At 49.5% G+C, this 14,986-nt stretch overlaps 1 protein-coding gene across 7 annotated transcripts in view; it reads right to left on the bottom strand.

Moving 5' to 3' along the window:
* Nucleotides 1–2,187: 2,187 nt before the first annotated feature.
* Nucleotides 2,188–14,986, bottom strand: part of FAM193B (family with sequence similarity 193 member B) — a 35,435-nt gene continuing 22,636 nt past the window's right edge. For 3 of the 7 annotated variants that reach the window (XM_014454739.2, XM_023753858.1, XM_023753873.1), the window contains 5 exons: nucleotides 14,006–14,245; nucleotides 4,386–5,409; nucleotides 4,177–4,252; nucleotides 3,266–3,363; nucleotides 2,188–2,588 (listed from right to left, as the gene is read on the bottom strand). In XM_014454739.2, the coding sequence (XP_014310225.2) occupies nucleotides 3,267–3,363; nucleotides 4,177–4,252; nucleotides 4,386–5,409; nucleotides 14,006–14,245 (1,437 nt within the window). In that variant the 3' untranslated portion in view covers nucleotides 2,188–2,588; nucleotide 3,266. The remainder of the gene's footprint in view (nucleotides 2,589–3,265; nucleotides 3,364–4,176; nucleotides 4,253–4,385; nucleotides 5,410–14,005; nucleotides 14,246–14,986) is intronic. The other 4 variants (XM_023753871.1, XM_023753865.1, XR_002829295.1 and 1 more) reach the window with 3 other exon arrangements.

Genomic DNA, 14,986 nt, shown 5'->3' on the forward strand with positions numbered 1-14,986 from the left:
GGATCTGAGCTTCCAGGGAAGTGTGGAATCTCAGAGCAGGGAGTGGAGGAGAGGAAGAAAGAGGGTCCAGCAGGAGTGATCTGCCATGTGCAAGTGCAGATTCCTAGGGAATAAAGAGATCAATTGGCCCACATGGAGTAGGGGGAGCCAGAGCAAGGGTTGGGGAGGTAAATTGGGCTCAGAGCATGCAGAGCAGTGACTGTCAGTAATTTCGGCATTGGGGACTGAGAGGAGTGATGGGTCAGTGCTGTCCTTGTGTGCTGGGCATTGTGCAGTCCTGAAGCAGACAAAAGATGAGCAAGATACAAACCTGGCTTGTGAGATTATGGATTATTTGAGGAAACGGAAAATATAACCAGTCTTGAGGTTAAGAAGTATCAAGACATGGTGGAATCATCACAAAGGCAGAGCAAACTGATTCTCATATAGTAAAAGTGTCTTCTCAACTGGGATGTGAAGATTAAGTAGGAATTTATGACGGAAGGGTAATCTGCGAAGAGTTGCAAGTATGTGAGCAAAAGTCAGGAGATCTAAGGGTGTCAGGCCTAGCTGGAGACTGAGGTTGTAGGGATGGCTGGGTGTGTGCTGGAGGCAGAAGCCAGGCACAGGGGGTCCAAAATGCCACTTACATAAGTCTTTTATCTGTAGGAAAAGTGCTGCTTCAATCAGACCTGCAATTTTCAAACAAGGCAGAATTTTATTACTTAAAAAAGTCTTTATTTTAAAATATATTTTTATTGATTTCAGAGAGGAAGGGAGAGGGAGTTAGAAAAATCAATGATGAGAAAATCATTGATTAGCTGCCTCCTGCACATCCCATACTGGGGATCCAGCCTGCAACCCGGGCATGTGCCCTGACGGGAATTGAACTTTTGGTGCATGGGACAATGCTCAATCCACAGAGCCACACCTGCCAGGTGAGGCAGAATTTTAGATAGCTGTGCCAATTCAACTTGAGGGCAGGAGGCTGGTGCAACAGTTAGAGAGTAAGAGGAACACAGGTAATACATACACAGAGAAAGGTTTCACAGGACTGTCCATACTTCCCTGGGGACTGGAATTGTGAGCCTGTGGGCAATGCTGTTTCACTTCTTTAGAAGAGGAAGCTGGCACTGACTGCTAGCCAATGGTGGGGCTCAACCAGGTGGAGGGGTGGGGTGGGAAGAGGGAGCAGTTTCTGATCCTGCTCCCAACACTAGGTACTTAGTCGCCCTAGCTGATTTGGCTCAGTGGATAGAGCGTCATCAGCCTGCGGACTGAAGGGTGCCAGGTTCGAGTCTGGTCAAGGGCACATGCCTGGGTTGCAGGCTCGATCTCCAGTAGGGGGCATGCAGGAGGCAGCAGATTGATGATGCTCTCTCATCATTGATGTTTCTATCTCTCTCTCCCTCTCCTTTCTCTCTGAAATCAATAAAAAAAAATTTTTTTTAAAGATACTTGGTGATTGTGTGGCCACTGCCTCCATCACTCCCCACATGAGCTACAGTTGAGTTGATTTTAGTCAAGAAAACAACATTGGGGGTAACAACAGGTGTGTGAGGCATTTTTAGCAAACCTATTATATTAAAATTTGAATTTACAAACCAGATCTAATGGGGGAGATAGTTTGCTTTACTTTACAGAAGGGTTTATTATCCTCTTAACTGTCAAGTACTTAAGCTACATGTCTTATTCCCATTGGAAAGTCAGATCCAATTTATAAAAACTCCATCTACCCCCCCTCCCCCAACTTTCCCTGACAACCTCAAACACCCAGGCTACAGGTGCACCCTCCATAAAGGCCTCAAGCTTTCCCCAAGCCCCTTCTCACATCAGCTATTCACAGACCAAGTCCCATTCCTCCCGTTCACCCATCCTACAGAGGAGAAACAGACAGTGTGGGGAAGGGGCTACTCCCATACAAGGTCTCACAACAGGAGGAAAGGGCACAGAGACCTGTGCTTTAACCCTAGTCAGCCAGACTGAGTTCATTACACTCACTTTCTTGTCTTAGCTTTAGTTTCATCTATAAAATTCCCACTTAACAGTCCCACTTGGAACAGATGCAAGAATTAAGTGGAAACAATGCCAAGCCATTGATAACACAGTACATACCTAACATGGTTAATGACTAAGGCCACCCCATGCTTCTGATTACATCCTTCACCTCACCCCTGACCCAGTCTAGCAAAAGACCAACACACCGACTCTGTGTCCAAAAGTTGCTTTATCTTTCGGCAGGAAAGATCTTCACAGTATCAAAAGTAAAGAATTAAAAAACAACAACAAACAAACAAAAACAAAAAAACCAAACACAAAAAGAGCAGTGTTGGGCCAGCAGTACCATCAGCCCCTGGCCCACAGGCCAGCCAAGCCCAGCCCCCGGGCTCTGAGTGTGGAGGCTGCATAGCACCAGGAGGCGGCTCTGTGGAGGTCCTGAGGGGCCCCAGCCCGGCAGGGCATCCGCTCAGCTTTTGGTTGGTCCAGGATGGCGGGAAGCAAGGAGGGTCTTGGGCAGGTGGGTGGGGATATGGAGGAAGAAGAAACTGTAGACCTTCAGCTGGCAGTTGGGGGTCTCAGGACACCTGAAGAAGCTGGACCCACAGGGGCTGAGAAAACAGAAGAGCATGGCCACATGGTGAGTAATGGCCTTCCCATGCCACATGGGTCTCCATGGGTCCAAGGTGGAGGGAGGAACAGCTGGCTCCTACTTTTGCTCCCACAGACTTCCTCAATCACCTCTAGCAGAGGATGGAAATGAAAACCCTGCCAGGAAACAGAGCCCCAGTTCTGTTTATCAACATGTGAAATGTCATCCTAGTTCTCAAGGAAGGTGGGGCCATCCCTAAGGAGCGCATGGCCCCCATGGCAGGCAGCACTCCCTTCCCCCAAGCCAATGTGGAACAAGTGCTCTGGCATGTTCTCTGGTGGGTACAGGCAGGGGAGACGCCGCCTCTGCGCTCAGACTCCTGCTCTGAGGAGGATAAAGGTCAAAGGAGATGGGGGGATGGAGCATCTTTTGTCTTGGGAAAGATCTCACAGGAGGGCCTGGCCCAGGGAGGAGCAATGAAAGGACAGAGTCCTGGGGGTAAATGGCTGCAGAATAGACAGGGTTTGTGCCTCTGGAGAGCATAGCCCACTGGGCTGTCACTGTGGAGGTGCAGGGGCCAGGATACCAAGCCCCCAGTCCAATTCCCTGTGCCTCAGAGCATGAAATGGTGTGGTGGGGACAGAAGCTGGCAGAGCATCGGGAGAGGGTGCACGCGACACTTGGGGGTTTGTATACCTCACTGAGCTGTGCTGGGAGTGGTTTTCTTGAGGCTGAAGTTGGTCCAGTTCACAGCAACTTTCTGACGTGTTTGCTTTGCAGAATCCAAACAGAATCTGTCAGGTTTGGGGGATGACACAGAAGAAGCACAATCAAAGATTCCCCTGCCTACTGAACCCCTCTCCTAGACCCGTGTGTTCTGGTCACTAAAGCAGCGAGGTCAGCTCTGCACAACCTCTCCAGCTCCTAGGCATTGGGGTCTAGTAGGTATGGGACTTGTGCTGGCTGGGGGGCTATCAGGATGGAGCACCCACAAGCCCAGGGGACAAGATATGAAGAAAGTTTACATTGCCTTAGTTTACGTCCCCCTCACCCTGTATTTTACTCTAGCTATGCTAGGTTCCCTTCCATTTCCCTAAGGACATGTTTCTTTCACCCTCAAATCTCTGTATGTGCTGACTCCACTGTCACAAATAACCTTGTTTTCCTTGGCCCACTCATTCCTATTCCTCAAGTTTCAGCTTGGTTATCACCTCTTCTGGGAGGGCTGCTCTGGCTGCCCCCACCACTTACTTCTATAGCCGCACTTATTGCCAGACTATAGGTTTATGCTCTCGCCCCATCTAGACTGTTTGATTCATCTCTGCCCCATAGCTCAGTCCAGGCAGAGTAAAGGAAGTACAAGTGAATAAACAAAGTGAACGAAGCCGGAAAAGGCCTGGTTCTTGGGGTCTGACACGCACATCTCCTTCATTCAGTCCCTTGCACCTTGCCAGATGCCCCATCCTGCCAGGTGGCTTCTTTAGTGCGGAGACTGTGGGGAAAGCCAGGAGGGCTGGAGAGGCTCTCCATCCCAGGGCTCAGGGCTGAGGGAGGCCCTTTCTGAAAGGCCTGGGTGCGGGCAGGAGAGCAGGCAGCCCCACACCTACCTCTTGAAGTATTCCACCTCCCGGTCAGTCTCATCCATCTCCACCCCATCCATGTCCTTGGGCAGGAACACATCGTCTAGGAAGACACAGCCAGGAGGGCTCAGTGCCCACATCCAGGCCTCTGGGTCAGTGCTGCCCACACACGAGGACTGCCCTCCACCCCGTGGGCTGGCAGGGTGGGGGCCAGCCACTGTTCCTGGTGCACTCACCCAAGGAGGAGGCCGACTTTTCCTGCTTGTTGCGGCTCCGGCGGCTGCGGCCCTTGCCCTGCGGCAAGCTCTGTGGCCTTGCTGGGCCTGAGGGCTGCACAAACTCCTGTTGCAGAGGCCGTGCCTTGGCCTCACCTGGCCAGTTTCGCCAAGAGCTGCCCTTCTCCTTGTCAGCTTTTGGGCTGCTAGCCCAGCCTGGTTCTGGCCGGTTTCCCGGGCTCCCCTCTCCGGCCTCAGCACAGCAGCCCACTTTGGGAGGTTCCAGGGTCTTGCCTGGCTGCTTGGGGCTGGAGGTCTGGCCCTTAGCACCTGGAGCCTCCAGGCTGGCTGAGGACCTGGGGGCTGGAGTCGCCTCACTCTTCTTAGCCTGACCACCCTGTCTCTTGCCTTTCCGCGGCTTCCCACCTGAGGCCACAGGCTCAGGTAGCTCCTGCTTGCCACTAGGGACTTCCTTTGGGTTTGGCTCCTCAGAGCTGGTGTTGCCTGGCTTGGGTGTTTTGACCCAGATCACCCGGGACAGGTTGGGCACGGTGTTGAGTCTCCTCACTAGCCCATTCTCCGGGATGATACCAGGAGGAGGGCCCCTCACCTCTGTCCACAGTGGTTGGGGGCCTCTCATTTCTGCCCATGGTGGGGCTGACTCGCTTGGAGCTTGTAACGTGTGGTTCTGAGGGGAGCCCAAAGTCAAAGGGGACAGGTCAAGGTTGATGTCAGGCCGGTGCCCTGAGGAGCCATTGAGGTTCAAGGCGGGGAGACTCTGGGTCTCAGGCTCAGCAGCCCTTTCCTTAGAGAAGCCATTGCTGTCCATGCTGAGCTCACACACACTGAAGCTGGCACGGATGGAGTCCTTGACAGTGTTCTTGATCTCCTGCAGACGGCTGCTCAGGAAGCTGTTGACCCGATCCAGCTCCTGGTCAGGCCACTCCAAAAACCTCTCTCTGGCAGGCCTCAGCTCCTGGCTTCCAGAAACACCACGATTCACCTGCTTTAGAGATTCTGCTGCCAACTGGGCTTTCTCCTTTTCCTGCCAATACAAGAGGCAGTTTCAGCAGGGGCCTGGCAGCTACTAGTAACTAGGCAAAACATGACATTTGACACACTAGCCTGGGGCCCAGCTCTGCCACTGATTGGCTAGAAGCAGGACCTCGAAATCCTGGCCTGCTTTCCCACTCTGCAGGAGTAAAGATGAAGTGCAATCAGACAGGTATACGTCCTGGGGGTGGAGGCAGTTAGACCCAGAGGGCAAGGTTTTTACAGCTTGTTCACCCAGAATCCCAGTGTCAGTCCTAGGGCCTAAGAAGGCTGGACTCAAAGGGGTAGGAACATAGTTCACTGAATCTTGCCTTCCAGGCCTGTGCTTGAGCAATCCACTTATTTGCTGAGTCTCAGTGGACTCATGTGCAAAATAAGGACAACAATTTTGGAGTGAAGACCAAAGTGGGGACGGATGTGAGGAAGATAGCTGTTATAGAGGCATTCCTTCCACTTCTGCAGGTTGTAGAGGAAAAAAGCTATGCCATCATATGGATCTTTCAGGAAGGAACATGTGGGGCTGTGAGATTGACATGGTAGATCAGACTGCTTTGGGTGGTCGAGAATGTGTGCCCTCCCGATGCTGTATACAGGTGCCACTGAAGAGGGCCAAGCTCCAGTTGGCCTCAAATAATCAAGACCACACCTAGAGCGTGCCCCACAGCATACAATGGACAGCCACATGGGGCCCCTAGGGCAAGATGTAAAAGTAGCCCCTTTGCCCAGGTGAGGCCCAGGGGGCTCAGGGAGGCTAGGCCCTGCCAATCAGTGCTGACAGAGCCAGATCTGGAGAGTGAAAAAGAAAGCATGTGGGCTTTCACCCCACCTCTCTGCCCAAACTCAAAGCACCAGCAGAACCAATGAGGCCTTTACAGGAAGATAGGAGACAGATGTCAAAGGCTTATAGGAAGGTGGTGGACTGGTATTGTGCCAGGGGCTGAATGACCCATAATTTCACATATTTTCAGTTGATTTGGGATTGAAGGGGAAGAAGCAGAAAAAGGAAAGTGGAGACATGCCACCACCTCAGAGTCAACTTAAAGAGGGTAACCCTGTGTCCCAACGGGCATACATTTATTTATTTATTCTCTCATCTTTCTTGAACACTGACCCCACAACTAACTAGGACCACAACTGTGGGACCTTGGACAAATCACTTATTTTCTTTGAACCTTATTATCCCCATTTGTAAATTTGGGAGAAAAATGACCTACCTATACTTAATAGGATTGCTATTAGGACACCTGAGAGGGTGTGTGTCCCTCTCCCTGGGCACAAGTAAAGCTGTACACCTTGATAACCATGGTGCTCAGATGAGGGAGTACTTCAACCTGGATGAGTGTTTCCAGTATATATCATGGAGTTCAAGGCCATGGGCAGAGTGCTGAGGCCATGGGGAATGCACAAAGGATTAGAAGGCCCTTCTTCTCTTCACTCCTGCCCTACACCAGAACACCTTTGCTTTTGTTAAAAACTGAGTTCTGGGTAAGTGGGGTGAGGAAGGAAGAGGAGGATATAGAAGGGATAAATGGTGATGGAAAGAGACTTGACTTGGAGTGGTGAACACACAATACAGTGTACAGGATTATGTGTTGTGGAATTGAGCACCTGAAACCTACATAATTTTGTTAATCAGTGTCACCCCAATAAATTCAATAAAAAGAAAAAAAAAGAGAGATACAATCAAGATGGTGGCATAGGTAAACACCTGAATTTGCTGCCACGCACAACCACATTAAAACTACAACTAAAAGACAAAATGACTATCATCCAGAACCACGGGAAGGCTGGCTGAGTGGAATTTCTACAACTAGAAGGGAAGAGAAAAGCGCACTGAGTCTGGTAGGAGGTGCAGAGGTGTGGAAGTGCGGAGGTATGGAGGAGCGTGCAAAAGGGGCTGGCAGCTGGGTACGCTGTTGTCTTTTTCAATCAGGAGGGAGATACAAGCTCCCGACTGCTCTGAACTCCAGTTCCGGGTGAGAATTTGGGGACCCAGACTCATACGGAGAGAAACTGGACTGTCAGGCATCGGGCCAGAACACGAGGGTGGCTTTCTCGCAGAGGTGCTTGCAGCGGTCATTGTTCCTGCATGGGCTGCGGAACACAGACCCCGGGACCTCTCCAAGGCAGAGCAGACTGGCAGCCATTGCGTTTTGCTCGACCCTGGTGATTCCCTGAGACCCCGCCTCACCCAATTTACAACCCCACCGAAGCTGTGTGCAGAGACTTTTGCATATAAATGGCCTGGACTTTCTCCACATAAAAACCTGGGCAGACTCAGTGAGCGCCAAAGCCCCACTGAAGCAAGTCCTGCCCCATAAGCGTGTCTTCAGCACAGAAGTTCCCCCACTGTAGACATAACTGGTCCTCACAGCCAGTTGGCCTGGAGGTCAATTCCTCCTAGTGATACCAACAGCAATCAAGGCTTAACTACAAGACTGTGCACACAGCCCACAAAGGGGTGCACCAAGAGTGTCCACCTCAGGTAATTGGGGAGGCTGAGCCTCTGGGCCCTATAGGACACCTAGCACACAAAGCCACTCTATCAACACAGGGAAGCAGCCAAAATGCGGAGACAAAGAAACAGGTCACAAATGAAAGAAATGGAGGAAAGCAAACTACTGGATATAGAGTTCAAAACCACGGTTATAAGGTTACTCAAGAATCTTCTAGAAACCTCCGAGAAATACAGTGAGACCCTCAAGGATATGAAAAAGGACCCATTAGAAATTAAGCATAGAATGACTGAAATAATAATATACAGAGATCCAACAGCAGATTAGAGGATCCTAAGAATCAAGTCAAAGATTTGAAATACGAAGAAGCAAAAAACACCCAACCAGAAAAGCAAAAGGAAAAAAGAATACAAAAATATGAAGATAGTGCAAGGAGCCTCTGGGACAACTTCAAGCATACCAACATCCGAATTATAGGGGTGCCAGAAGAAGAGAGAGAGCAAGATATTGAAAACCTATTTGAAGAAATAATGACAGAAAACTTCCCCTACCTGGTGAAAGAAATAGACTAACAAGTCCAGGAAGCGCAGAGAACCCCAAACAAAAGGAATCCAAAGAGGACCACACCAAGACACATCATAATTAAAATGCCAAGAGCAAAAGACAAAGAGAGAATCTTAAAAGCAGCAAGAGAAAAACAGTCAGTTACCTACAAGGGAGTACCCATACAACTGTCAGCTGATTTCTCAACAGAAACTATCCAGGCCAGAAGGGAGTGGCAAGAAATATTCAAAGTAATGAATAGCAAGAACCTACAACCAAGATTACTCTACCCAGCAAAGCTATCATTTAGAATTAAAGGTCAGATAAAGAGCTTCACAGATAAGAAAAAGCTAAAGGAGTTAATCACTGCCAAACCAGTATTATATGAAATGCTGAAGGGTATTCTTTAAGAAGAGGAAAAAGAAGAAAAAGGTAAAGATAAAAATTATAAACAACAAAGTGACAACAAATACATATCTATCAACAAGTGAATCTAAAAATCAAGTGAATAAAAAATCTGTCGAGCCCTAACCGGTTTGGCTCAGTGGATAGAGCGTCGGCCTGTGGACTGAAGGGTCCCAGGTTCGATTCTGGTCAAGGGCATGTACCTTGGTTGCGGGCACATCCCCAGTAGGGGGTGTGCAGGAGAAAGCTGATCAATGTTTCTCTCTCATTGATGTTTCTAACTCTCTATCCCTCTCCCTTCCTCTCTGTAAAAAAATCAATAAAATATATATTTTTAAAAATCTGTCGAACAGAATAAACTGGTGAATAGAATAGAATCAGGGGCATAGAAAGGGAGTGGACTGACAATTCTTGGAGGGAAGGGGGTGTGGAGGGTAAGGGCAGGGGGTGAGGTGGGAACCGAGTGGAGGGGAGCTATGGGGGAAAAAAGAGGAACAACTGTAATAATCTGAACAATAAAGATTTATTTAAAAAAAATAAAAGAAAGAAAGAAACTGAGTTCCTTTTCATTTTCAGAAGAATTAGTTCTGCTGCTAAACAAAGATGTCTCAAAACTGGTGTAGAGGGAGTGATATGGAACCACATACAATTTGGTAGTGAGAAGCGGGAAACACATTTTCTGCTGGGCACCATGAGCTCACAGGTTGTCTCATTTAATCCTCACAACTGCCCTTGTTGCATCATTATCCTCAATTTACAGATGAGGGCACTCAACTTTGGAAAGAATAAGGAACTGGCTCAAGGTTACATGGCTAGTCAGTGGCAGAATCGAGACAGCACATCCAGCTGTGATCTGCAGTTCTTGTGTTTTTCAGTCCCGTCTGAAAATCATTTCATGACCATCGACTCTGAGGCACTAGACTGGGCTCTGAGAATACAAGTGTGCAGAAAAGAGTCTCTACTCGTTGACTTGAGTGTGCTTGGGGAGATGGACACACAGCAAACAGGCTGTTTAATTCTGCGAGACAGTGACTTCCTGAGTAACAGTGACAAGAGCTATGGGGGAAAAGCACAGGGTGCTCTAGGAACCCAGACTGGGCCATCAGGGAATGCTTCCCAGGGGCAGTAGTATCTCCCTGAGCATGAAGGGTGAGGAGGATTATCCTGGAGAGAGTGAGACAAGCACTTTCCAGACAGAAGATAAGCAGAAAGGCTGGGAAATTGAAAAACAAAAAATCTTTAGGGAGTGTAAACCACTCAGAGGTACAGCTGGAGCCCAGAAGGGACAGAGGTGAAGCTGGCAAGCTAAGTACGGGCTAGATCCTGAAGAGTCCTGGAGGCCATGCTTGAGTTTGGGTTCGATCCTGCGGCCACATTCAGACATTGAAGGCTTTTTAAGTAGTGGCCACAGGTGGAGAGAAGTGGATGGTTTGAGCTACTTGAGAGGTAGCATGGCCAGGACTCTCAGTGATGGGTGGGGAGAATGAGATGAGTTATGAAAACAACCCTGACAACCACCTTTCTGCCACAGCAGCTACAATGACCAACTGTTCACTGTGCTGAACCTTTTCTGCGCATCACTCCATTTCATCCTTGCAATAATCTGAGTTCTACTGTTCTTCTCACTTTATTGATGAAGAAACTGAGGCTTGAAGGTTAAGTGATTTGCCCAAGGTCATACAGCAAGGGTGGCAGAGCCAGGTTTCAAACTGAGGTCCAATTCCAAGGCCCACTGCTCCCGATCACCACAATGCATTCCTCCCAAGATGGCACCCAGGTTCTGATTCAGGCAGCTGGGTGGATAGTGGTGCACCCAACTAAACAATGGAGGAGGAGGAGCGGCCTCTTGGAGAAAGATAAGCTGCTTTGGACGTGCTGAGTTTGAGTACCTGTGGAATGCTGTGAGGAGGTGCCTGGTAGCAGTAGTGGACATCAGTGTGAAGTGCAAGGAGGAAACAAGTGGCCAGACCATACGGGGAGGCAACACTATCTAAATGGATTCTCTTTCCCAGTGATGTGTCCTCAAGCAGGAAGGTCAGATAGAAGAAGAGGAGCTCACAAAGGAGACAGAAAAGAGGGCAGAGAGGAAGGTGGAAAACGTGAATTTGGCATTCCCATTGTCCTTTCCTGTACCCCCTCAATTGAGAATGAAGGTGCCAAAGAAAAGAATGTTTGAAGAGGAGAACAAACACAAAATGTGAGATGTTGCCTAGTGGACAAAGAAGATGGAACAGGAAAATATGACTATTTGGCAACAAAGAAGTCACTGGTAGCTCTCTGGTGGGGTGGGGGTGGAAAAGAGGTTGTAGTGAGATGGGAGAAGTAAAGACAGTGAATACAGAGAATATTTTTCAAGAGATTTGGCTATGATGAGAGGAAAGAGATAAGTGGGGTGAGACAGGCTGTATGCTCAAGAAACAGTCTGCTTTCAAAAAAGAGTACTGGGGGGACTCTTCCCCCTCCCCACGTGGGAATCTGTACTTGTTCTTCAATAAATTTCCACCTTTGCTATACCAAAAAAAAAAAGAGTACTGGGCACAGCAGAATGCTGATGGGAAAGAGCCCAGAGGAGAGGCTGCAGGTGCAGGACAGGAAGTCGATGGTAGCCTGAAGAGGCAAGAAAGGACTGCATGGGCCTTAGCTAGGAAAAAGGGTAACTCATCCTCATAAGTTACCCTGGGGCAGTAAGATGTTGAGAGCATGCCTGTCCACTGGCCTTGGTGAAACAGAAAATAAGGTTATTTGCCAAAAAATAAGGTGTGGGTGGGGAAAACCTGGAAGTTAGAGAAGAATGGAGGTCTGATAAAGGGGCTATGATGAATGAAGTGATCAGAAGTAAGAAAACCAGAGGCCTGCTAGGCAATATAGGGGCTCAGGCAAGTGGGAGACCATGCAGCCCTGGTGCTACAGATAGATTCGAGTCAGTGCTCTCCTTGAGAATAGAAGGAAAGAGATGGATTGGGTTCAAACCCAGGGCTGCGGTTTTCCGGAGTGAAAGTTAATGGAAGGGCAATGGGACAAGGAATTGAGAGTATTGGTAAGAGAGTGAGTAAATGGTCTCACCTGGTCTGGAAAGGGGAGAATAGGGTACGCGACAGTCTTCAGTGGATAAAGAGGAGTGGCTGGGAGATTGCAGATGACAAAGGCAGGGGTCAGTTCCAAAGGAGCAGGGGTTGAGAGTCATGGTCTGGAAATGATCTAAGGAGGCAGAAACTCACTTGGCTTTATTTGTCTCCCGTGGCAGGACAGAATGAGCACTCTATTGGATGACTACTAGGGAAAGCTGTGTTTTCGGTGAATAGCCAGGTTGTAAGGCTAGGAGATAGGTGGAAGGAAATGGGGAGGAGGCTCACGTATAAAAAGATAATGACCATGATGGCCTATCACATGGCATTGCAACTGGCTGCTTCCACTGTATCCTGGTCTCTACTGTGCAGTGAGTTTTTGAGTTAGTGACTAGTGTGTGATAAATGGCAGACTAGAGGGATATGCAAGGTGTAGCAGGAGTACAGTGGGAGAAGTTACCTGAGCAAGGCTGCAAAAGAGGAGACATCTGAACTGAGCTTGGAAGGAAGTTGTCAGGGGAGAGAAGAGAGCATTATTTGGTGAAGAAAAAAGAATGTGTGGCACACAGATTTATGAAAAGCACACGAGGCCTAGGAACTGCAAAATGTGCCCACTGATACCTAACTGTCTTAAGAGGCCAGGAAAGGTTAAAGAGGCCGGGCTGCCCACAGGACACTTCTGGCCAGGCAATGCTGGATGGGAGGGAAAAAGTGCTGACTACGTTCTGAAGGCAATGGTGGGCCCCTGCTTCAGGGTGCAGGACAAAGGTCCTAGTTTGTCCTTTGGGTTGGAAAAAGATAGAGAACCACTGTTGCTTTCCAGAATACCAGGGCTGTTTGACCACCCAGGACCTGGAGCCAGCTGGTTGTCAAACCCAATCTCCTCAACTGCTGGGCTGTCAAGTATGGCACTGTGCAGATGCAGCCGGGAGTAGGCAGGCAAAAAGGTAATGAGGTGGCAGGGGACCAGCCATCAAGCCCTAGGGCTCGCCTGGCATCAGGGCTGCCCGGGAAAAACTCACTGGCCTTAGCTTAGGTCATTCCCATGGCTTCAATTACATCTCCACGTTGGCAACTCCCAGCCCCACACCTCCATTTCCACTTGGATGTCTCGTGAGAACCTCTGAGGTAACATGCCCCAGCTGAATTCCTGTCTTCTGCCAATCCCATCCTTGCTCAGTGAAAGGCACACCATTCTACCAGTCACCTAAGCAAACACTTGGGAAACATCCCTAACTCCTTTATCTGTCTTGTAATCAAATCACCAAAGCCTGTCACTTCTGCTTCCTCTGAAAATACATCTCTCGTCCAGTCCCACCATCAATCATCTGTACTCTGGCTCTCGGCTTTCTGGTCTGGAGTATCACTTCACCAGGCTATCTTCCATACTGCCACACAATAATCTTGGAATACAGAATCAACCAAGTGCATTCTTTGATTAAAGCCCTCCAGTGACTCTCCTCAGCTGCAGGATCAACTCAAAGCTCTTCAGCAGGGCCCACAGGCCCTTCCTCATCTCCACTGTCTGTCCTTCCTCTCCTGTTTGAGCCCTGGCTGCACTACTGCTGTGAAAGTGTTATGCCCGCTGCCAGGAGGGCCCTCCTGATGAGTTTGTATTCACTCCCTGTGACTCAGTTCCAGAGTCAGCCTCTTGGTATGGCCATTTCCAGCAAGCCCTAGCAGGATGGGGGGCTTCCCTCATCCCAGTATGTGTCACACACTAATGTGCTCGTCAAGTTTTGTGTCAGTCTCTCCAATGGACCGAACTTCTCCAGGGTAAGAACTTAACAAATGCTTTGGGTTTTTTTGTTTGTGTTTTTTTGCAGTATTTACAGTGTTTATGGAATGATTAAGTGATTGACTGACTAAAGCAAGTCCTGGGCTTGAAGGAATCCAGCAAGCTGCTTCTGAGGCCAGGACTCGTTTGTCCTCCAGTCACTGGCCCCCAGTCTCCCTGACCCTGATGCCTCCCAAACTCATTCAGACCTTCCCAGAGCAGTGAGCCACACCAAGGTCCTTGGCAGCCAGCAGCATTCATGCCCCGGAAGTCCTGGGGGTTGGGGCAAGGCATTCCTCAGGAAGAAGAGGTGATAGAGCTGGGTTCCCCCCCCACACCCACCTTCTTTTTCAGCTTGTGCCGGGCCCGCTTGGCGGCCCTGGCGCTGTTGGGGACTTTGGGCTCCGTGCTGTTGATGAATTCCAGCAGCTCATCCACATCTCGGTGGTCCACGGCGGGCTCCCCAGGGATCCCGCCCAGGGCGCCCCCCTTCATGGGCAGCTCCTCTTTCCGCCTGGTCAGCCTTGAACGGAGCTTCTCTCGGATCTCGGTATAATTCCGACTCGTCGGGGCAGCGGGTGGCTGGGGGAGGGGGAGGTGCTGACGTTACACCCTGGGCCTGGGAAGCCCGTAGGACTCCCACCCGCTGGCACCAAACATGTGGTAAGAAGCGAGACAACTGTTCTTTCTACCAGAGCCACAGAGGCCAAATGGCTTCACCTCAGCCAGGCGGTGTGAGGAGGGAGCAGAAGATATGTGACAGCATTGGGAGCACACTGGCATGGGAGCCAGGAAAGCAGGTTTGAGCCCAGGCTTCGTCACGTGGAAGATGTATGACCTTGGGCAGGTCACTGAGTCTTGTGAGCCTCAATTTTGTCATCTCTAAAATGAGGATAACACCTAGCTGAAAGGTGACTAGCAATGTAATTACTTTCAATTCTTCTGTTCTCAACTGCTCTCCCCTAGCCGGCGGCCCCTTCCTCTTCACCTTAGAAGACTTCTGAACTGCTTCCTCCCCCTGTCCAGAGACAGCATGTATTCTGCTCTGTGCCTCCTTCCTGGCACCATCTGTGCACATGGCCTGTCCCTCAGCTGGCTCTCACACTTGGGGGACTGAGAGCCTTTGCTTCCATTCTGCCTTCATTGCACAAGTGTTCACTTCTCTGTGATTATGCCATACACAAACTCATCAGAATTATAGCTTTCCTCTCTGCCATTTCCTTTCCTTTTGCCTAAGGAAAAAAAATGTCATCTTAAGAGAAACCACAAAAACAGCAAAGTTAGCAAAATGTTTAAAAACCCCTACCTCACCAATTTGCTGTA

The sequence above is a fragment of the Myotis lucifugus genome, unplaced genomic scaffold (genome assembly GCF_000147115.1).
Source record: "Myotis lucifugus unplaced genomic scaffold, Myoluc2.0 scaffold_1, whole genome shotgun sequence".
Lineage (NCBI taxonomy): Eukaryota > Metazoa > Chordata > Mammalia > Chiroptera > Vespertilionidae > Myotis > Myotis lucifugus.